At 37.0% G+C, this 23,656-nt stretch overlaps 1 protein-coding gene across 2 annotated transcripts; it reads left to right on the top strand.

Moving 5' to 3' along the window:
- Positions 1-290: 290 nt before the first annotated feature.
- Positions 291-23,375, top strand: LOC128025466 (cdc42 effector protein 4-like). Of its 2 annotated transcripts, none has more exons than XM_052611868.1 (2): positions 291-580; positions 19,449-23,375. In XM_052611868.1, exon 2 carries the CDS (start codon positions 19,645-19,647, stop codon positions 20,635-20,637), a length of 993 nt encoding a protein of 330 aa, XP_052467828.1. In that variant the 5' UTR covers positions 291-580; positions 19,449-19,644; the 3' UTR covers positions 20,638-23,375. The 2 variants fall into 2 exon arrangements, with proteins under 2 accessions (XP_052467828.1, XP_052467829.1); XM_052611869.1 differs by lacking the exon at positions 291-580 and adding an exon at positions 10,318-10,454.
- Positions 23,376-23,656: the final 281 nt, after the last annotated feature.

Here is a 23,656-nt window from a genome sequence, read left to right as displayed (position 1 = left end):
TATTATTTTCTAAATAAAATGAAACAAAGTCAAACAAACCAATTTGTGAAATTATTTATATTTCTTTAAATCTCACCATCTTTTCTTACTATTAATATAAATTATATAATATAATGTAATGTCAATTTCATACTGGTCCTTTAAGGGACAATGGGAGACTGAGTTTACATTGGAAATGGGTGGAGCACAATCGCTCATCCTGATGCAAGGAGGCGGGGCGCTGTCCCCGATGCATTCCCGCGGGGGCGGGGTTATGGGCGGGGCTCGCAACACACGGTCAGAGGACAGTCTGGACGCACGAGCTGCATTAATGCGCCATCGCGCTTAGAACAGTCAGTACGTGAAAACGAGTTCGTAAGGATTCCGCGTTGGTTGTCCTGTTTAACTACTTTTGATTATCTATAATCGTGTGATTGCAACATAAAGCTGTTAAAGTTTATAGGATATTGCCAACATTTGTCAAGCTGAGCCTCTCGTTTGTTTGAAATGTGATTCCATTGAACTTGGACTATTGTTGTTGGATGAGAAGCTCACCTTGGCTTTGAGGCTTCTGGTATCCAATACTACGGAGCAAACTTTGGTAAGACTTTACACTTTACATAAATTAGTTTCTTTGTGCTTATTCCAGAAGGTCCCACCAGAGCTGGAGTTGCAATGAAGCATTTTCTCTTTAAGAGTCTTATGATAAAAGTTTTCATACAGACTTTTCTTCTCCTGCAGTTTAAATCAATGGCCAGTCAGACAGGTATCTCACTCATTTGAATTTTAAATTTGTTTCACAACTCTAGGTGGTCCCAAAGAGTTTCTCTGTTTTAATGCGTCAGTGCTCAGACATTCCTCTACTGTGTGTTTGCTGTGTGATGATTCTATGACCATAGAGTTTCTATATTTTAGACTTATTTTTACCCTACAGTTTATGCATTAAATAATTAACTGCATATATACATTGTTAGAAGTGTATTTCTAAAAAATAAACAATAATAATAATAAAAAAATATATATATTAAATTGTAAAAATATTATGTAATATTTATTAATAGCTATAACAGTTGATTTTATTATTATTTGGCTTATTTTATATAATTTGATATTTGAAATGTGCATTTGTATTTCTTGTGGCTTTTTATCGGCTATTTGTGGTACACTGACCTTTTAACTTATTTTATACTTCATATATGCAAGTTTTTCATTGTTTCTATTAAATCAGTTAATTACAGTTATTTTGGTTTCCAGCCAAACGTATTTTACCAAACTTACCGGTATTTGCATTTCACCTTTCAGATTGGAAGTTTTGTATGCTACCAATAAACACAAGTGTGAAAATGAGTTAGCAGTGATTGCTAATGGGAGTCTTTTACATGCAGACTCTTGGGATTGCAAACAGGGGATATGAGGAGCTTGTGATTTTGAGTCATTCATATAGTGGTGTTAAATGCCAGGTTGGAGCTTGGAGCTTATGTTAGGCTGTTAGCTTGCTACTTGCGTCAATTGAAAAAAATAAAAGAGTGGAAGAATTGTTGCACTTTAAACAAAGTGTTATGTATCTGCTTAGAGGATTGAAAAATCTAAGTTGCAATAAAACAGGAATCCAGTGAAGTCTTCCAAAAACCTCTTGTGAATTTCCAGATGCATTTCCCATACGTTGTCCAGAACCTATTGGTCACATTTCTTGCATAATACATATTGGTCAGACAGCTGCATTTTCACAGTTCGTTACACTAACGGCCCAAACTGTTGTTTGCCCAAAACTGCCAAGCACTTTGGTGTTGTAAAAGGTTCAGAGTGAAATTGATTGACCATAATGGGTTGACTCAACAGCACAATACTTTTGGGTATCCTGGGTTGGTTTTTCTTTTTTTGTATACAAGTATGAATGTAATCTGTTGCTCAAAGAAGAAAATTAGTTTACATTTTTTATCTAAACCTCTCAATTCATCCGAACAAATAAGTAACACCAAAACTTGTTGTGTGGAGCAGAGATTTGACCCTTAACCTTTGACATTTTTGTCATTGTTGGTATCAATATTTGTGGAAAGGTGCATTAGTGTCTCAGAGAAATCCTTCTGCCAGAACTCTAAGGTCAGTATCTGCCCAGAGAGACAAAGTGATATGCTGTAAACCTGGAGTCAGAGCTGCCTGGTTAATATCCTGAGCTCATTTGAACATTCCACTTAGAGCAGGAAGGCAGAGAGACTTTTCTGCTCTAAATTGTCGCATGGGAGATGTAGGCCAAGGTCGTAATGTGTGTGTGTGTGTGTGTGTGTTTTAAGGCCAGCCTGCTAGATGAATGGATAAATGCAGTGTGTTCTTTTTCCACTCTTTTTTCCCCCTTATTTTCTCTGTCCTCCTAATTCTCTGCCCCCCTCACTTTGCAGCCCCAGTCCCTCTTTTCTGTCACTTTTAAAAGGAGGTTTCATTTATTTTTCAGCACTTTACACAGATACTGTGATAAAGAGTAAAAGTGTGTTTACCCCAAAATGAAAAACTTTTTTAGTCATCTGATGTTATTCCAATATGTGAATTATATAGGGCGGCACAATTTGGGGAAAAGGCTAATTGTAATATTATTTAATTAATTAATTTTTATTTATAGCTGCAGCATAAAAAATGGCTGCCCACTGCTCCGGGAGTGTGTTCACGGTGTGTGTGTGTGTGTGTGTGTGCACTTTGGATGGGTTAAATGCAGAGCACGAATTGTTAGTATTGGTCACCATGCTTTCCTCTATGTCACGTCACGTCACTTTTTTCTGATAAAAATTGCAATTGTGTTTTAAAGCACTATTTAAAAAGCTGCAGATTTGAAGTTTCTGTTTGTAGGGCATAAACTGACTATAAATTATGGCTATATTTCAATATGGCTATAAAATAATTATAGTTTTGGTAGTGGTCATTTTTATTAAATGAATTAAGAATATTTGTATTGTAATATTTCAAAATAAATAGTTGTAAATGATACTTATCTTACAATACAGCTAAAAAATGACAATACTTCATTTCTTAGACACTGGATCATGGATTCATCTTATGAAGGAGCACAGTGACATGTTTCACTCTGAAACAATAAGCAGATGCATTTAATAAATTAAATCGCAGAGATTTGATTATTGCACTAAACCATATCACCATACCTCTATGCTGTATTTTATTTATTTATTTTTCAAACAAGCACCCTAGCTGTTAAGCTTTAAAGCTATCCACAAAAAAAAAAAAAAAAAAAAAAACAGTATTTGTTTAAGTATACATTGATTTTGCATCAGCAGCATCTTGCCCGATGATTGTGTGTGTGTATAGCTCTAGTGACAAAGTGTGTATGGATTTTCTGCTGGCTGCCTTCCCGTCCACTGCTGATGTGATTGCGTGCCTGTGTGTGTGTGTTAGAGACTCGCACCGATAGTATGAATGATTCTCAGTGTATGGACATCACTGTGACTCTCTTGTGACTCAGCAACATGAGTCAGTTGTGCTGTCAGACAGCCTCATGCCCCGTGTGATGTAATCAGCCCAGCTGTCGACACACTCTATACAGGAGGTCGGATGTCTGCACTCAACCAGGTGGGCTTTAAAAGCTTAATCTTCCTAAATTTAGCCCACAGGTTCATGTGTACATTTTCCGTTATGGTGGTTAGTTAATCATGGGTGTTCCTGGCCTTTCTAGATAACTACACTTCAACACCCACCCATCCAGTCTGTGTCATAGATGTTTGGCATTACTTTATCACAGAAGTTAAAACGTGTTAGGCCAAAGCTCTAGGCTGTAAGAATAAAATGTATAATATCGGTACTGGTCTTATAATACTGGTTATCCTTTCAAACCATCGTTGAACTATCGTTCAAAAGTTTGGGATATGTAATATTTTATAAAATGCCTCTTATGCTCACCAGGGCTGCATGTATTGAATTATAATTCATTAAAATTGTAAAATATTGCCTCTGTTTAAAATTACTTTTTTATTTTAATATATTTGAAAATATAATTTATTCCTGTGATGCAAAACTGGATTTTCAGCAGCTGTTACTCCAGTCGTCAGTGTAACATGAACCACGATCAGTAATTAATAGAAAATTAAAAAGAACAGCATTTATTTGAAACTGAAATTATTTGTAACATTATAAATGTCTAATATCTTTTGATCAATATAACGCATTCTTGCTGAATAAAATATTATAGTATAATTTTCTTATCAATTTAATTTAATTATGATTAGGCTTTGTTTTTATATTAGGTTTAATATTATTGTGATGCAAAATCACCTTTGAGCAGCACAGCACGCTGTTTATTATACAATGACAGGAAATGGCTGTGAGATATTGTTAGCTTTTATTTAGAAGACTTTGAACTGGGGAGAACTGTATTGCCTTCTTATCAGAACTCAAGCGAGAGTAAAACTATTTTAACCACAGCTCTTGCCAAGAGTCAATATTTCTGCACTGTCCTCTCTCCTCGTGAACTTGAATAAGAAAACCCAAGCTCTTTGTATCAAGCCCAGCTGAGGCCTCAGGAATCTGACACACTAGAGGCACAGAAGCGTATTTCCCTGAGCCAATTCTCCTGATTCCAAGAAGACCAAAGCCCTGTAGCGTCTAGTTCATATAAGAACTAGGTACTCTGTCATACGACCTTGTTTAACTTTCTGTTAACTAGTGTAGCTTGCAGTCTTTATTAACTGAAGTGATATTATTAATCTTTGCTGCAGATGTGTTTTCACAACTAAGTAAGCTATAATATGTGCATTCCTGGAAAATTATTCACTTTCAAACTCAACATTTTGAATAAAATCTCGACCAGTGGTTAAAAGTTGACCGAGATCATGTAGACATTATAGCTTTAGATGGCACACTCACAGACCACCCACAGCTCATTCACTGACCAAAACAGCGGTGGTGGGGTGGGGGGTGCTTGTGTTGCAGCTGCAATCTGATAATTTTTTTTTTTTTTTTCATTTTGGTCAATTGACCACATGTTTCAGATAAACCTGCATCTAAACGGCTCATGAAACCAAAAAGAACTGTGGTTGGTCACTTTAAATGACAGTCTTTTCCAGTTCTTGAACAGACTAAGTTGTGATATACAGTGGACCGGACTTGGCATGTGAGACTTTGGTAACTTTAACAAAAGGCATTAGAAATCATGTAAAATAACCGTTGATATTATTATAGCAAAAATGATTGGTGGACTAATCATTTCCTATGTGGTGAACTCATGTTGATGAACACTGATAAGGAACTAGTCACTTGTCACATACACCAGCCTGAAATAACCCATGTGCTTAAATAACCTTTGGTTTAAAGACGAGGACTGTCAAGTTTCAGACTGAGAATCTTTGTTTACCTGATTTCAGCCACCCTCATTTTTGAGATCTCAAAAATCATAATGGGGATTTTTTTTTTTTTTTTTGATAGTGTTGAAAGGTTTAAAACTGGTTTAATTGTGTTGCAGCTAAATGATACTACTTTGAGCTGAAGCCAGGTAATTTTTCTAAAGGTTTAGCTGAACATTTTTGGAGTGACGTTATCGGTATTGGCATAACTCCCTGTTGTTTCTCCTTAAGTGCAAACCTCTAAGCACGTTATTTCTTATAGTTGGGTAAGCCCAAAAACTAGTTAGGCCACATTTTACACAGATTGCCTTGTAATTTAGTAGCCATTTCCTGTGTGATTTAGTCTTTTGCTCTTTTGTTTTGCATCTAACCTGGTAATGATACCATTAGAGTGTTCATCGCATTTATTGACCTCCAATATTTCCTGATAGTTTATCAGTGTTGGTCAATAGTAATGCTTGTGTTTATCCTGAACTAAATAACACCAGATCCAATGATGATAATCACCGTAATTTCCAATGCCATTTTTTTGTGGACACTTGCTTGTGGTAATTATTTTTCACACAGTGAGAAAGGAACAACCATTCCTTATGTTTCTGACTGTCTCCATGCTATTCATTCTCTGATGCTTTCTCTCTCCATTGCTCATATCTCTCTCCATCACTCATTTTCAATCAGTTTCCTTCTTTCTCTTGAATAGAGCAACAGGTGGTCTCCCTCAAGCTTGTGGCTGGTGAAAAGGGAAAATGAGGATTTTTTTTTTCTCATTTAGTGTCCATTCCCATTCCATATGCTCTTGGCTTCAGTTGAGTAATCCAATATCCATCTAGATCCATAACATATGCCCTCTGTCACTCTGTGTCATTATGCACAAAATAACCCACAATTGTGACCCATGCATATGTGGAATAATCATGTGTGGTCTCCAGAATGTTTATTTTCCATAGCTTACTAGCAATTTAGCAGTTGCGTTTCTTTCAAAATAGACCAACAACTGACCTTTCACTAAGCTCCGTCCACCTTCTAGTTAAACTTGCCATAGAAATTAAGCGGTGACTTCTGTTATTTTATTTTGTTTGTTGTATTTTATTATGTGTGTATAATTTCTTTTTCAAACTGCTTGTTCATACAGGGTCATAAGGAAACCTTTGTTTCGTTTTATTATTATTTTATCGTATTAGTTTGAGATGTTGGCAGGCTTTCACAAAATGAGCAAACTTTTACAGTTTCAAAGAGAATATCATTGGAGGTTTATTTTGTAGCTATGGCCATATTAGATACATTTCTACTCCTTTTGTTTGTGTAAATGGATTGGCTCAAACTTCAGTTTGTTTCTTCGTTACACTATTTCTGTGGCCTGTTTATTTAAGTCTATTGTGATCGCTGGGACTTTACTTCCACAGTTTCAGTGTCTCTGAGGGCAGACAGGTGGGCGTTTCCAGAGGCCTTGTCCTGTGGAGGATCAGTTTTATATGCTTCAGTAAACTCAGGCTGTAGGTCAGCATGTGTGTTGAAGGTAGAGTGTTGTATTGATTGGTTCAGACATGCTTCCTATTTTTAAACGACAGGAATCAGTCATGGTCTTTAAGTGTTGTTGATTTCAGATTAAGTGATTTAGGCAGCATTTAACACGATTGCTAGTTTGGAAAATAATGTCATGGTGATGCTAGTGAAACTACATTTAAAAAAGGCACTGCCTGTAGTTTCATTCTAAACACCAAAAGTGATGTGACATTCAGCCAAGTATGGTGACCCATACTCAGAATTTGTGCATTTAACCCATCCAAAGTGCACACACACAGAGCAGTGAACACACACACACACTGTGAACACACACCCGGAGCAGTGGGCAGCCATTTATGCTGCAGCACCCAGGGAGCAGTTGGGGGTTCGGTGTCATGCTCAAGGGCACCTCAGTCGTGGCATTCCCGGCCCTGAGATTCGAACCCACAACCCTAGGGTTAGGAGTCAAACTCTCTAACCACTAGGCCATGACTTCCCCCCAAAATTGTGTTTTAACCACCTTTTTCATCATCCTTGTTTCCAAGGTAAATGTTTTTGATGGTGACTGAGCATTTGATCTTGCTTTGAGAAATAGTTCTTAGTCACTGAACACTCAGATTTATGGATTTTCTTCTCTTGTGAGCTGGAACATCTGGTTTAAGGGTGTAAAGAGAGACTTTGCTCTTTTAAGAAATAGAAAGGGGCTGAACTGCACTGACAGCTGTATGTTAACAATAGTTAATTGGTATTTCGTCATTGCAGGACAGTTGTTATTGTCTAATGCTTTGTAGACAAAATTACTATAATTATGAGTTTCTGACTAGTAAAACTTGAAGTCTTTTTCAGTCTTTTAATTATAAGGTAGAAAGAATTTAATAAAATGACTCAAATTTCTTGTTTTAAATGTTTAAAGCTGCAGTAGGTAACTTTTGTAAAAATATATTTTTTACATATTTGTTAAACCTGTCATTATGTCCTGACAGTAGAATATGAGACAGATAATCTGTGAAAAAATCAAGCTCCTCTGGCTCCTCCCAGTGGTCCTATTGCCATTTGCAGAAATACATCGCTCCCGGTAAGAAACAACCAATCAGAGCTGCGGTCCGTAACTTTGTTTGTGTTCAAAATGTAGAAAAATGTATATAATTAAGCGAGTACACCATGAATCCATTTTCCAAACTGTGTTTTTAACTTGTCCTGAATCACTAGGGTGCACCTATAATAAGTGTTTATATTCGGACCATTTTAGATTGCTTCGGGGGTACTGCGGCGGAGTAACCCAGTACCTTTGTGATTCTTCATAGACATAAACAGAGAAAAGTAGATTCGGCTACGATGTTCTTCCGCAAGACGCAAGCAGTTCTTTTTATTAAAGGTCCCGTTTTACGCGCTTTTTTGAAGCTTTGATTGTGTTTACAATGAGCAATAAAACACGTGTTCATGTTTCGCGTGTAAAAAAAACAGTATTTTTCACACAATTCACCTATCTGTTTACTGCTGTTTTCACTGTCACAAAAAGGGCTGATGTCTTTCTTGTTCTATGAAGCCTCTCCTTCAGAAATACGTAAGGGGTTCTGATTGGGCCAGGGGTTCCTGTGCTCTGATTCGACAGCAGCTGAGAGCAGGCTGCCCTCCTGGTAATGTGATTGGGCTAGAACGAACGTGCTGGAGATGTATTTATAGTCACAGGAGGAGCGTTTTTACTGACGAGATGCGCATGAAAACCGCATTCGTTTTTTTGCACAGCCCTAACATCTAGTTAACAAAGCTAAACAGCGTTGCTCTTTGTGTAATAAGTTACAGAAACTGTTAAACGCACCAACTTAAATAATAAAATACACTTACCAGTTGTGGTCCATAAACAAAGCCTTCTCCAGACAAAGAGGGAACTGCTCCATCTTTCAAGAATAATCTTTGTGCAAATCCGGCATTAAACTGATTGAGATTGAGAAAGTTGTCCTCAGCAAGCTGAGCAAAATGAGCTGCACATAGTTTTACATGTGCATTATAATGTTCGGGAACCAAGTTAAACATAAATTGTAACCATTAATCTCAAAGTACAGCGTTCCTGGGAAGCCCAAACAAAGATGATTGGACTCAGAGATGAAAAAAAAAACAGCGTTTCAACAACATGGCGACAAACACAAACAGCTCTTCCTTCTTCTCCGTCGGAGCGCAACAAGGCCCTGTTTGTGAATTCATGTGGGCGGTGGTTAGTCAAAAAAACTGTTTTACTGACGTCATTACTGCAGGAACTAGAGGGCTGTAGTCCAAACGGGTTGTTTTTTGTAGGCAAATTCTGTTAAATCAAATATCTCACTTGGCATTGAACTTTGAGCTTTAGAATTTTACAGATATTATTTATACTCTAATAACAACATTACACACTAACTAAAGTTTAAAACATGGAATCACGAAGAAGGGGACCTTTAACCGCTAGAGCGTCAAACGTTACCGACTGCAGCTTTAAGGTGGTTATTATACATATTTTTTTGATTGCCATGCCTTTTATTAAGCGGTTTTCCTTTTTTTAAGGGTTTTTTTGGTAAAGAATATATAGATTTGAATAAATGTGGAGATTCAATATTTTTTTTCTGTCAGCAGAGCAGCTGAGCTACATATGGATTTGTTTTTTTATTAATAGTAATTTATTTATAGTAATTTTGACATGAATGCACACCAGACTAATAACTATTCATCTATTTAAGACTCTAATAAAAAAATATTAAACTAAACACCAGCTTTCATTTAAGTTCTGCACGATGACTTGAGAGATGTGCTGTATTATGTATGATTTAAAGGAAAACAATTGCTCCTTGTGTGTGTGTAAAACTCACACAGCAGCGATGTTGTATATGTGTGATGTTCTCAGTAAGTTTATGTGTGTTTCAGGTGCTAAGGGTTATGGGAAGTCTATTGTCGTGGGCTTTGAGATTGTATGTTTAGGCCATTCAGACTGAATTGTTTCAACTGAAAACTATACATGAGTATTCAGTGGTTTCTCTGTAGATGTATAACCTGGTTTCGTCTTTGAGACCAGTCTTAGATCTTTCTCAGTTTAGGATGTGAACAGTGTCAGTCAATAATAATTAAATGGTGCGCATTTCTCGAGGTCTTCTTGGGTCGTTTTGATGCCGATGATGAAACAGAAAGTTGTAAATTATAGACATTTCTTTTCATGGTGTCGTCTTGAAAAATGCTGCTCAACTGGTGTTGTCTTGTGTTCCGGTGAAGAAAATAGTTTTTAAAGACAGGCTTTATAATGTCTGTAATGTATAACACAAACACCTGAGCATCCTTCATCAATGAATCATGCTGTAGACATGTTTATTGGCACACACATCATGTAGAGAAACCCACAGAAATTGCACGATCGGTGAAAACCTGTTTTCAGATGTAGGCAGTACTTCGTCTATTCTAAACTGGTTAAACTTCTGAACCCAGACAGAAAAGACGAATGACCAGAAGTTGTCCAAAGTCTGCATTTCACAGTTTGAAGCCGTTTAAGAAGGTCAGCTGAGAAATGTCCTCTTTAAACCTGTTTGATTTGAGCAAAGGGCTTCATAAATTGTAGCTGTGTGGAAAACTGAGCAGGGTGGAGGAACACAATGGGCCACAGATGGGGAGAATGGGGTAAGATGTGCCACGTATATATATATATATAATAGAATTTGTATTCTTTTTATTAATTAAATTCATTTTGATAAGAGTATATTTTTCTAAAGTGGTCATGTGACATAATTACCACGCAGTTGGTTAGATTAAGAACTTACCCACTCTCTCCATCAAAATTGTTCAGAGACACGTAACATTGACCTAATTTTCTCTGTTTAATGAGATGTTGGATGGAAATGCTCTACGAGGACTGTGGCCAGCCTGCTGGCGCACCGTCATGTATAGCCTCTGCCAAGATGGCACCAGACGATGTGTGTCTGCTTTTCTTCAACACTCTCATGCTTTGGTCCCAGATGCTCGGGCCCAAGACTGCCTGCAACACCCATCTCATTCTTGTCTGTGCCGTTTGGAAAGGGTTATGGGCCTAAATTCTGAGCAGACTTAGCGGATTTTGTTGTTTGTATTTTCAAAATAAGTTCTCATTTGCTCTCTTCTGAGCCTGGGTTTGACGTTTTCTGTTTGTATATGCAGAATCGCACAGCTGTGAGAGGATTGTTGGCTGGATCTGAATCTGAAGAAATCAGGAATGTGGAGTTGAAAGGATCTGGAAAGTTAATCATCTACTTGATTTGTAGGGCAGGTTCTGTCCATGATTACAGAGCTGCGACCTTCACCTTGCAGAAAAGTGACTGACAAAGTAAAATGTGAGCCGTAATAGTTGCTTTGAGGAAAACCTAAAGCTTATAGAGGAATATTGTTCAATTTTAAGTCAGACTAAACGGTTAAAATAATTTAAGGTGTGTTTGTGTGTGGCATATGAGGCCTCGCTGGTTTAAACACAGGTTTTTAGTGTTTTCTGCCGTCTAGTGTGTAATCCTTGTGGTTAGTTTAAGCATGTTTGGCAGAGAAACTCAAAGCACAAACACACACACACAGTATATCTGTTTACCCCGCTGGCTGCTGAATGCCGAATAAGCTAATGCATAATATCCTGCCTTGCCCAAGCCAAGAGAAAACTTTCAGAAACTAGACTGGGAGGCTGATAGTATTACTCTGCACTGTGGTTGAACTCCGAGTTGTTTTGTGAGCGTTTCTTTGTCCTTCAGCTTGTTGGAGTTATAATCTGTTAATGGTACTGTAGTTTAACCAAACCATTTAAATACAGTCCTCATTTATTCACTCTCATGTCATTTCTAACCTTTCCTTCTTCCTTTTGAACACAGAAGGTGACTTTTTTTTTATTTCCTGGTCATTGTTTTCAGTATAATGTAAGTGGATGAGAACTGGTGCTTTTCAACAAAAATGATTTTACAAAAAGTGTCAAGAAAGTGGTTCATCAGAGATGTAGGCGAGTACAGTGACATATTGATATGTTTCCGCTGTCTTCAGAAGCCATAAAATAGTAATAGTAATAAAATAGTGTAAATATCCAGACATCCACCCTTTTCTTCTCTGATTTGTTAAAGGGGGGGGTGAAATGCTCGTTTTCACTCAATATCCTGTTAATCTTGAGTACCTATAGAGTAGTACTGCATCCTTCATAACTCCAAAAAGTCTTTAGTTTTATTATATTCATAAGAGAAAGATAGTCTGTACCGATTTTTCCCGAAAAACACGACCGGCTGGAGGCATGACGTGTGGGCGGAGCTAAAGAATCACGAGCGCCAGTAGGATTTTGTGTTGAGCGCGTCTGGAAGCTGTGACACAGATCCAGAGGCTGAAATTTAACAAGAGCAGCACCAGCAATGACTTCTCTATGTGGTATGTACTAAAACTGTATATATTTGCTTAGCGGTTTTGGAAAATGACTAAGTTCCACTTTTTATGTCGTCTTTTTTTTTTTTTTTTTTTTTAAGGTGTACATGTGGAAAGTGCAGTTTGATGACAACATCACATGTTGTTTACTTGATGTGCTTACGCGCCGATAGCTAAGTTAACAACACAGAGATATTTTAAGCAGTTTTACTCACCGCCTGCGGTTCCAACACACGATCGTGACCCTTTTTCGTTGGGACTGCATTATCCTTAAGAAATAAACGATGTGCAAATCCGGCGTCAAACTGGGCCTTGTTTGTAAAACAAGCATCTTCGAAATGCAGGGAACAAACAAAAACCCTTGCACAACTCTCGATGCTCTGTAAAAATAAACTCCATCCACTGGTCCCTTAACGCTGTTTTTTTTTTTTTTTTTTTGGTAATCTGTGCAGGGTTGTCTTGCCCTGGCAACCAAAAACACACTTCTGTGACATTTCGCGACGCTCTCACTCTGATCAGTGAATGTCTGTGCTCAGCCTCTCAGTGCTCTGCTATACGGGAGCGCGCGCTCTTCCGGCAGAAGTGCCCTTAGGACCCATATAAGGAAATTCCGCTCCATCTAACGTCACACAGAGCCATACTCGAAAAAAACTTTCCGAAACTTGTGACAAAACGTACTAATTAATTTTTGAAACTCTGTCCATGTTTAGCATGGGAATCCAACTCTTTAACAGTGTAAAAAACTCAGTATGCATGATATAGCATTTCACCCCCCCCCCCCCCCCTTAACCAAACTTTTAGAAGACTTGGAATTAAAGACAGTTTAATGCTGCTTCGTGTATCTTTTTTGATCCTCGAAAGTTCCAATTGACCTTCATTGTGATTGTGTGACACAGAGTAACCAGATCAGAGTTCAAAATGTTTGCTTTTTATACATTAGCACTTAGCTAGAAGTGTTAGGGTCTTCATCCTGTTCTCACTTGCTTGCTGACTGTGTATCAAAAAGTGTCTCTATTGTTAGAGCAAAGGGATAGGTGAAATACATGATATTTCATGTTTTTTTTTAGAATTTTTATGGGTGTGAAAGGAGATTCTATTGGTTGATTTGGTGGGTGTCTTCATATCTTCCCTCTATTTCCATCTGTTTACACTTTATATCTGTGTCTATGAGGCCTCAGGCCCGTGGAGGGGTTAACAGGAAAAACAGGTTGTAATTGTAGTCAATAATAACATCTGAAATCTTTTATGATTTCAACCAGTTCCTGGTTTCAATGACATTTTCAAGTTAATATTTGTGTTACCTTGCTATTTTGAGTACCACTGTGCTGCAATCATAGAGGCATACATTTAACCTCAAATCAGAAACTATATTTTCTACAGGAAGTGCAATATTTAATTATTATAAAAAATTTATTTTAATGAAAAGTGTCCTTTTTAATTTATTTTATTTCTTTAATACAAGGCATGTTAAAGCCTCAGGAGTTTAATAGATGAAAACATTTATGGGTTCATTGAAAAATTATACACAGACACACACACACACACACACTCATGTGCATAGTACTATATTGTTTTTGGACACGGCTCCATTATGATGTAATTGAATACAGTGGTCTGTTTTCTTTATGATCCATATTTTTTCTTTTTCTTTTAGGACATCCACCTACATTTTACATATGTTGATTTTATCTTGATATGCTTCAGCTTTTTTGTATAGAGAAGTAGAAAAAAACAGACACTGGAATCTACAGTTCAATTCACATGCATTCTTGAGATGTAAAGAAGTTTTTGTTTATATACAATAACAAATATATGGACATATGAAAAGGATTATGTTTACTGCAATAGCACCCTAACCAACCACTAAATTTTTATAATTCATGACTAAAAATATTTTGTAACATGATATTGATGTACAATTTGCATGGTAAAGCAATGTCTGATTTTAAAATGGGTTTTAAAGTATGAATTTTGATATTTTAAGTTTTCAGTTGATATATAATTTCTGATGATTTCTAAAATGTGATATTGAAAAAGGCAATGAAGAAGTATTTTTTTTTCTTTTTTTTTTCAACAAAGGTCAAAACTCCTGTTATAATGTAGATTTTTGAGGGTGCACTCTTGTCTTCAATTGGTCTATTACTTTTCCTACATCATTTTTAACAAAAAAACACATTGGTAAAATATTTGGGAGTCTTAGACCTTTCCAACGATATATAGTTTGTCAAGATTAGATTAGATTAGATTTTAATATATTGAAGTAGACATAGGCATCCCGTGTTCGGGATGGGGTGACAGTTAAGGGGTTTTAAGAGCCGAAACTCTTAAAGGGATTTTAAGCCTTAAAGAGATTATTTTATGTGTTGTGCAGACATTAATCAAATGGTGTCTGTGCCTCAATCCTGCTGTCCTAAATCTCAAATAATCACAGGCCTGTTAAGGCCTTTTCTGCATGTTACTAAGTTAAATTTATTTTGGTACAAAGACAAATAAATAAATAAATAAATATATATATTTATTTCCTTGTATTTTATTTACTTAATTTCTTATTTTATTACTCTTTTGCATACTTTTTACATTATTGCCACATGCCTAAAGCACATGTAAAATGTAGGCTAATGTTTAATAAACAATTGTAGGTCATATCGGATTGTGAATAGAGACATCACTGACAGGGTTACAGTCATTTAGTCATTAAGTCATGTCTAAAGCGTGTCTATGTACTTATATAATGTATAATGTCTTAGTCAGTATTTTTTAGTTAAATATAGAATGTGGGTTCAGGAGTTTTGTACTGTAAAAACAGAAAGCTGCCGTTGTGATGGAAGAATAATTAAGATGTTTTCCAGAACTCCGTAGCATCCTATTTAATAAGTAATGATCACTCTTAAAAGATTAAAACGGATCTATGAATAAAAGTACAGTAACATTAAGTGACAGCTGGTGGTTCATTCAGCAGAGCGTCTCATGTAATGACTTCCTTCCTTGTGCTTTGCATGAGATTACAGTTTATGCAATAGATTGTGACATCATGAGTTAACAGCATAAGATGAATGATTCTTGTAGTAAAGATGTGAATCATTTATACCATGATTGCTTTATTTCCCTTGGTCCTAATCTCTCTTTGTGCATAAAAGTGCATTACATAAATACAGCTGTGGGTTTGATGGCCACATTCATACTCAACCCCCAAAATATTTCTCCATTTTTAACCCACAATCCAGCCCTTGTTTTTCTACCATCATTGCCATAAGGCCCTCCTGCCAGAAGAGACTGACTAGTAGATTTTTTTTCTTGTGAGAGTGTTTCGTGCTTCATACTTAGGAATGTTGACGAGACTGAAACGGGTCTCCTGGTATCCCGGTTTGGAGCCTGTGAAACGAGGCCCTGCAGATGTGTGCTTAGACCCTCACTGAGTTTGATCTCGAGGGTGCGGGCAGCTGTGAAGTTGTAGGTCTCCAGTGAGCTCCGTTATGTACACACATGTCCAGAGGGAGAGAGAGATCTTTAGCTGTTGTGGTGTCTTTCAGAAGCTGTTAGGATTTTTGTACTGATGTGTAATGATGCTGAACACAAATGGCATGCTCTGAAATCCCCGGAGCGGAGCTATTAATGAAGCGTTTAGATGTGATGTGATTGCTGGAAATGGGCATGAACAGGACCAAAGACTCTCAGTATTTTTTGTGAAGATTGGTTTTTCAATTCATGACATTTGACAACACAAAGTGAATTTGTATAAAATAATACAAATTATAAATAATAGTATAATAATATTACAATTATAATTATTATTAATCAAAACTTATAAAATATGTAATTTTGTTGTTTTAATTACTCCTCTTTATTTATTTATTTAGACATTTATTTAGTTATTTAGTTTCTAATTTGCATTAAGTCATATAATATGGAGATTATAGATTCATGGATTCATTTTGATTATTATTATTATTATTATTATTTTATTTATTTCTTTAAGCAAAGGTACATCTGTTTTTAGATTTGGATTTATATTTGTTTTGAAAGGTATGTTTTACTAAATTAATTTAATAGTTTTTTTATGGATCGAAACTGCTTTAATTACTCAATTAATTGCATAATTCTATAACTTTTTATTATTTATTTTTTATATCGCAAACCAGTTGAATGTATTGCAATTAATCATGCCTCATATATACAGTCCATAATTGGGGGTTTTCCTACCATTGGAGCAATAGAGCTGTTCACTTGTGATTTATGATCTACATTTTCAGGCCAATCGAGAAGGCTAATTCTGCATGGGTTCTCTTGGGAAGTTTCCTAGCGGTTTTCAATTTATGAGTAAAATTAGGTCTGAGGTTATTATAGGAAAGATTTTTCTTCATTCTGTTGATTTATTTGATCAAAATCTGTTAGTGCCTGTTTAGGAGCTTTTTTGTATAGATGTGCATGCATGCAAACACACACAACACATCTATCTAGTAACCTCGGAACGGGGCGATATTCTGTGATTCAACAATGAGGTCAGCCTGCCAGCGGGCAGAGCTGAATCCTCCGCAGGGACGCCCAGTTCTTTGTCTTAAGTGGAGAGCTTATTGTCTATCAAACCTTCTTCTGTTCTCTCACAGCTACAGTCCCTCAATGGGCTTTTGTTGTCAGAGATGCAAATGTTTCGGTGGGGTAATGTGTCTTTGGAATATTGTTGCCTGGATATCATTCATCCAAATGGCGTGCACACAACTCAGGGGTGGCTATGAAGTCCTGTTTAAAAACATTGAGAATTGTGGACAACCGTCTAGACGGCAACAAGTAATGTTTTAATATGTTTCCATCATCGTTTTTAGACAGATCAGACTAGTCTTCTTTAGGATTATGTTTGTTGAACAGCTCAGTGTCTTTGATCTTGGTTTGTTTGAGGGATTGGTGTGTCTCAAGTGAAAGCTAAGAGGCCTCCCCTGTGTAAAGAAGCAGATAATCAGATTATTAAACCATAAATCACAGCGCCCAGCTGGGAATCAGAATGTTCAGAGAGCTCAATGATTTAAGAGCATTTGAATTATCTCGTATAACTTTTTTTTTTTTTCACTTTCCATTTTTTTCATTCCCTCTAGTCTACACAGTGACCTTACAATAAGTTGATACAACTGTCATTAGTCTTCCAAGACATGCACAATTATTAACTTTAAGAGAAAGGACAAGAAATGCAAAGAAAAAAAAAATATTTAAAATACAGCTGGAAATCAAGAACTGGTTCTTGTTCAAAACAAAATAAGCACCCCCCCCCCAAAAAAAAAAATTAAATACAAATTGTGAGTAAATTTAAATGTAATATATTTTCTAAAGCTAAACAGAATGGTGGTCGTTCTTTATTTGCTTATTTTAATTATTTGCTTCTTGGTTTATGTATATATTCACATTATTTATTTATAAATTCTTAGCAAATTTTACTTATTTACATTTGTCATTGTCATTTATATAAAATTTTTACTTATTTGAAATTGTTGCCGCCAATAGCCTCGTATTTTGTCGACATAAAGCGTAACTGCGCTCGCGGCGACCCGAGTTCGATTCCTGTCTCGAGGTCCTTTGCCGATCCCACTCCCTCTCTCCTCCCAGTGATTTCCTGTCGTCTCTCTCTTCTGTCCTACTTTTACAAATTAAAAGCCTATAAAAAAATTCAAAATAAAAGTTCCAAAATTGCGATTTTCATTAAGATTCTTTAACAGTTTTTGGAACCTCTATAAATGATGCTGTTCAATCCGTGGAAGAATGCAAGAACCACCTTAAACAATGTCTAGCCATTGTCTTAATACTTTTGTTTAATTTTGTCTGTTCGAATGATTTAAGAAGCTTTTAAACACTAAATGCAAACCAGTAATTATGGGAAACAGAGTTTTTATGTTGTTGATTTCAAGAGATGTTGACAATTTGATATGTTCTCATCATTTGACACCAGCTTCCTAAAATAAAAGCAGTAAGAATGTTATCCAAAGTGTTAAGTGGAACTAGAATCTTTAAAATCCTTATATTCCTATACCCAGTTTCATAGGAAAAGGAAGGAGTGTTCAAAAATAAGGGTAAAAAATGCATGCAAGTTGTCTGGGGAAAAGGAATACTAAATTGTCAGAATTAGACCTGGAAGAAAAATCTCAGGCAGCTGCAGCGGAGTACAACAAAGAGTAAAGGTCTAGATTTCCTCATGATATAAGAGCCTGGCACATACTACATAGAATTTTGCACTGGATGGAGTTGAGTTTAAGAAGAAATGCAACACTTTTGCAGCTCTGGACTCCCAGGATCCTCTGAGCTTATGGTTATGTAATCACAAAGTGAATGTGGATTTGGAAAGTAAGGGGATTTGTGACTTGGATGTGTGCCTTGGACCACATTACTATCCGAAATCTGCATTGCAACCTTTTGTTTGTTTTCATTTTTTTTTACAATCTTTGTCTTATTATTATTATTATTTTTTTTTTAAAACAAGACCACTTTCATTCAAACTTCATTTTTTGTAGGACTCCAATAAAAAAAATACTTTTTTTCTTTTACTAAATTATAATTGCACTTTCTATACAAGTATAACAGTATTAACTTACAGGTTGAAGAGAGGAGACTTCTGTGTGCTTTTCCAGGATCTTTTTTCAGAGCACTGATGTCCTATGCCAGTATTGATACTAGCATGTTAATAAAAGTCAATAATACTAAGGGCCTAGAATTTGTTGTGCAATGTGTGGTTTAATTCCAGCTTTATCTATTGAGTAAACAGAAGGTTCACAAGTTCATAGCAAGCTGAGCTGGAAGTGTTCAAAGTTTCGATGGTGGGGTGACCACTATGCTAAATCAATGCTTGTGCAACGTGTCACCCTTTCACGACCGCATTTCCTCCAAGAACAATAAAAAGGCTCATGGATGGAATAGGAATTTCTTTTCCGACCTCTTTACACCTCTTCTTCCTGGTGTTACATAATAAAAGTGGCTTTACTGGTGAAATGCTTCATGATTACCCCTTCCCTGCGTTTTCTTTTGCAAAGCCAATTTTCCTTTATAATTAATCATTTAAAACAAAATGGGAAATACATTTAATATGTGATGTCATTGTAATGTCACATAGTTCAAAATTCCAAATATCATGTATGATTCCAATAATTTCTACTTGCAATATAGTCCGTCAGTTGACGGTTCAACTTAAGCTCTAAAATCAAAAGAGAATTCTTGATTCAGTAATAAATGTTAGCCTTCTAATAAAATTACATTTATTGTGTCTTTTCTCTTTTATCATAGGTCGAATTGCAGATGTTGAAGGCTGGACACTATGCTTTAAGGATAAAAATGGCCACATGTCCTGGATTCTTGGAAGAATTTTCATCCTGACCACTGTCCTGGATCTACACCGTCATAGGAAAGAGTGACTCATTTCTTGTCAAAGAAAGACTTTTACGATTTTTATTTTTCTGTGGACATTATTTGAGTAGTCATCATGCCAATTCTGAAGCAGCTCGTGTCCTCGTCCTCCCAGTCGAAGCGACGTTCTCGTGCTGACCTGACTGCGGAGATGATCAGCGCACCTTTGGGAGACTTCCGTCACACTATGCACGTGGGTCGAGGAGGTGACGCGTTCGGGGACACCTCCTTTCTTAGCACCCGCTCAGGGGAGCCACCAAAGGAGCCGGAGGTACAGCAGAGCTCACCTAAACAGAGCCTCCTTTCTCGTACATTCCGAAGCAGCAAACGTTCGCAGTCGGCCAATCGTGACAAGCTTGACAAATCCAAACTGGCGCCCCCTGGTGGTTCGCCGAGTTATGTAAAAAATGCAATCTCACTGCCATATTTGAATGACGATGACACAGGACTAAGTACTGGAATCCGCTTTCCCAAGAGTGTGTCCTCAAGTCCTTTAAAGAAACTTCCAGATGACGAAATAAAACCACTTAATGGAGCCACGGCATCCCCTGTATCAGACTTAGAGCTGGACGAGAGGAATTTTGGAGAGCTGACTGACTTGCGTCCATCGGTTCCTTATACCGGAGGCATGAAACGTACCGAGTCCATCATGTCCTTCAACATTGATCTGGGTCCCTCAATGCTTGGTGACATCTTGAGTGTGATGGACAAGAAGGGCATTGATGATGACGATCTGGGATATGAAGAGGGGAAGAGTTGCGAGGGATTCAGCTCGCCAACCCAAAGCCCACCCAACGAGGTGGAAGAAGAGGACTCTCTTCCTCCAATCCGGCCCCCACGCCAAAGGCCAGTCACCGAAACTTACACTCCAGAGCTCCAAACCAGGAACCATCAAAACCTGGACAGCTGTTCCCTCTCCAGTTCAGGGTCCACCGTGCTGGATGAAAAATCCCACAATCAGATGTATGAGGGGAACACAAACAACATCAAGTTCAGCTCACCTCGAGTTCAAGACGACGGGGACTTCTCCTACATGGATGACGACGATGATGACGAGATTAGGGTGTAAAGTGAACCGTAAGGTGCCAGAACAGTCTTTTGCAAAGACTAAAAGAAATGGTGGAAGTTGATTTGGGGTCAGTTGGTGGAATATAAAGCCTGTACATTGACTTGGAGGACTGATTTTATAATGGAGATGAAAGGGAAAAAATATAGTTTTAGCCCTTGCTAAAGGCTTTTTCACTACACTTTCTAGATCAGGTATATAAACCCTTTGTTACTAGTGACTTTCACCAGAACCAACACAGCTGTGAGAAAAAATGTGCTTGCGTGTTTGGATATGCCAAGGCAAGGGAATTCCATTTCAAATGGTAATTACAGTCTCGTGAGTATCATTAATAAATTCCAGTGTTGACCACTTGGAATGCTGATACATGAGGTTTGTGTGGAACCAAGCCTCACATTCTCCCATGATAGATGCAGTACTCTAGCTAATGCCTTTACATCCTAAAAAAAACGCCAACTAATGCCAACAGTCTTAAGTTTCCTACTGTATGTTTTACAGGTTTTGATTCCATCTTTAAGTTCCTAAATTCTTAATTTTGCCTTGTATACAAAACCATTATGATGTAAATGGTGAGATGATTGGAATACCATAAACGTGTTTGGAGGTTTAACAGAACGCTTAATCTCTGGCATATGTTACCTTTTTTCCCATCGACAGTTGTGTATGTAGTAGATCTGGACTTTGTCATGTGTTCCATGCATGTTTTAGAGGATTTCCTGTCAGGTATCCTGTCAGAGTTTTCAGATTGATGGGATGCAGAAACCGAAAGCAGTGGTCACGTCACATTACTTGTAGGCAGTAGAATCAGTCCAAGTGGAACCAATTTCAGTTTGTGTCAAGAGGGCTGAGGAGTGTTATTTGATTATCATTGTACAGGCTCATAGAGGAAGAGTGTAGCTCTCTTATTCAGGGTCTAACGTAGTGCCTCGCTCATCAGCAGAAGTGGCTCTGGAGGGTTTCATCTCTGAATGACTTTATAGTTCTTAGAGAGAGATCAGCACCCCATGATGAGACTGTAACTTCTATAGCCGCTCTGGGAGTTAGTGCCATACCCTTTGCACCAGTTAAATGTAGACACTATTGTACTTTATTAAAATTCTTAATGAGCAAACTCTCACCACCATCCAGTTTTATGTTAAAGTTATGTAAAGCTTTCACTATTTTTTTCCTTAAAGGTGAAGTGTGTAATTTCTGCACCATCGGCAGCACTAAAATGAAATCTAAAAAAAATGCAAAAAAACATTTTTAGTTTTTTTTTTTTTTTTAGTTGGGATCTTTACATAAATTGCAGGACTATGATAACCAATCGTTAGAGTTTGAAGGCGGGGCTACACATTTGTTTGACAAGTGGCAATCTGGTAATGTTTGAAACTTGTTATTTTTTAAATTCTGTTTAGTGCCACAGAAAAAAAACACTTCAGATTTAGGTCATTGAGACTTTCACAAACTATACTAACAGCAAATTTGCCCTTATACTGGCAGGATTATTAACACTATTAGAGGCTGTGGGGTTTCCACTGAAAACGTAAAATAATTACCATCTATTAAAGCTAGTATTAAAAGTTAATTGTGCACTTTGGTAATTTCGTTTTTTTTTTTTTTTCATGACACAAAGTTATGTTTTAGGGAGATAATTTAAAACCGTCCCTCTCTTGATATATGTGCATCATGTTCAGTTAATCATTTACTGTATATTTGAGTCTTTTGATTGATGCTGTTGTTTAGTCAAGGGTGTTGGCCCTGTTATCTGACATTTATATAAGCACGCTGAACTAAAGAGAGCACCATTTTGTAGAATTGGTTATTTTTTTGTAATCTCTTGGTTTCAGTGGCACAGAATTGTTTGTACAGACCTCTCTGTGGCCTCTTACCTTCACTTTGTGAGCTCAGTAAGGCTTTATATCCACTCTAAGTCTACAGCTACATTATTTCCTTGCTCACCTGTCAAGTGTTTTTGGTTGATTTGTGAAATCAGCATGTTTGTACAGAGAAAAAAGCAAGGTATGATTTGTAAGAAAGATGTTTGTAATGCTGTCTCCATGTTTCCTAGAGAGGATTTCACTGTGGGTATAGAATGGTTTGGAAAGGGCTTTATTAATTGGGTTCGAAGGGCTTGGGTTGCCTGATATCTGGTCAAAATGGTGCATCGTGCTGTTTTGTCTGTGAGGACAAATGGGGGATAATTGAATGTGCCAGTGTCTTCTATTCCTCTGTTTTGTTGCCCAGTTTTTGATCATTTTATGGGTTAAAGATGTGGTTGTGGAGATATCACCCTGCACACAAAACTTTTGAAGAAGACCAGATGTCCAGAACTGAAAAGCGAGCTGGAACGCTGGACTTTAACAGGTTTTTAGAGCAGCAGGCTCCCTCTACAGTTTCTGGGTAGTTTTCTTTCAGGACATTAATACTTTTACTTGTGTCTATGCTTACAGAGAGAAAACTGTACCCTCCATATACAATGGCATAGAGGTTTCTATAGTTTCTTTGCTTGGTTGTGCACACAGGTTTATAATAATTTATAACACCACAATCATCTACAGGTGCTGCAGAAAAATGGTCGTCAAAACACTAAAATATAGTATGAAACCATATCTTTAATTTCCAGGTATTTGCTGTTTATCTTATTTCACTTAATGGCTGTATCATTCTGTATTGAAATAATATAAATAATGTCCTGCCTTAATTTCCCATGCAAAACGACAGTTATATTTTTCAATAAAAGAAAAAGCTGATAAACTTCACCAGTGGACTGTAATGTGTACTTGTGTTTATGACCGTCAATGCGAATCATCATTTTAGAATAAAACACAATAGCGGAGTAAGTTTGGTCGTGTTGAAGGCCTAGTTTTCCAGTGTTGTAGATTCACACGGATAATGACCATCCTCAGGCTAAAAACTACTGAATCACAGCTGTGTCGACTCGGAGAAATGCTGACACAACAGATCTGACTTATTAAATTCCCTAGTCAAATATTAGATTTCAGAAAGTAAATTCTTAATAGGTGGAAGCCTAAACTTAATT

The sequence above is a fragment of the Carassius gibelio genome, chromosome A12 (assembly GCF_023724105.1).
Source record: "Carassius gibelio isolate Cgi1373 ecotype wild population from Czech Republic chromosome A12, carGib1.2-hapl.c, whole genome shotgun sequence".
Taxonomy (NCBI): Eukaryota; Metazoa; Chordata; class Actinopteri; order Cypriniformes; family Cyprinidae; genus Carassius; species Carassius gibelio.
Note: the sequence above shows the minus strand (reverse complement) of the source record. Positions and strands in the feature narration are given on the sequence as shown.

Bases quoted from the DNA above. Each gene is read 5' to 3' on its own strand.
- LOC128025466 (XM_052611868.1), top strand. From the start codon at position 19,645: ATGCCAATTCTGAAGCAGCTCGTGTCCTCGTCCTCCCAGTCGAAGCGA.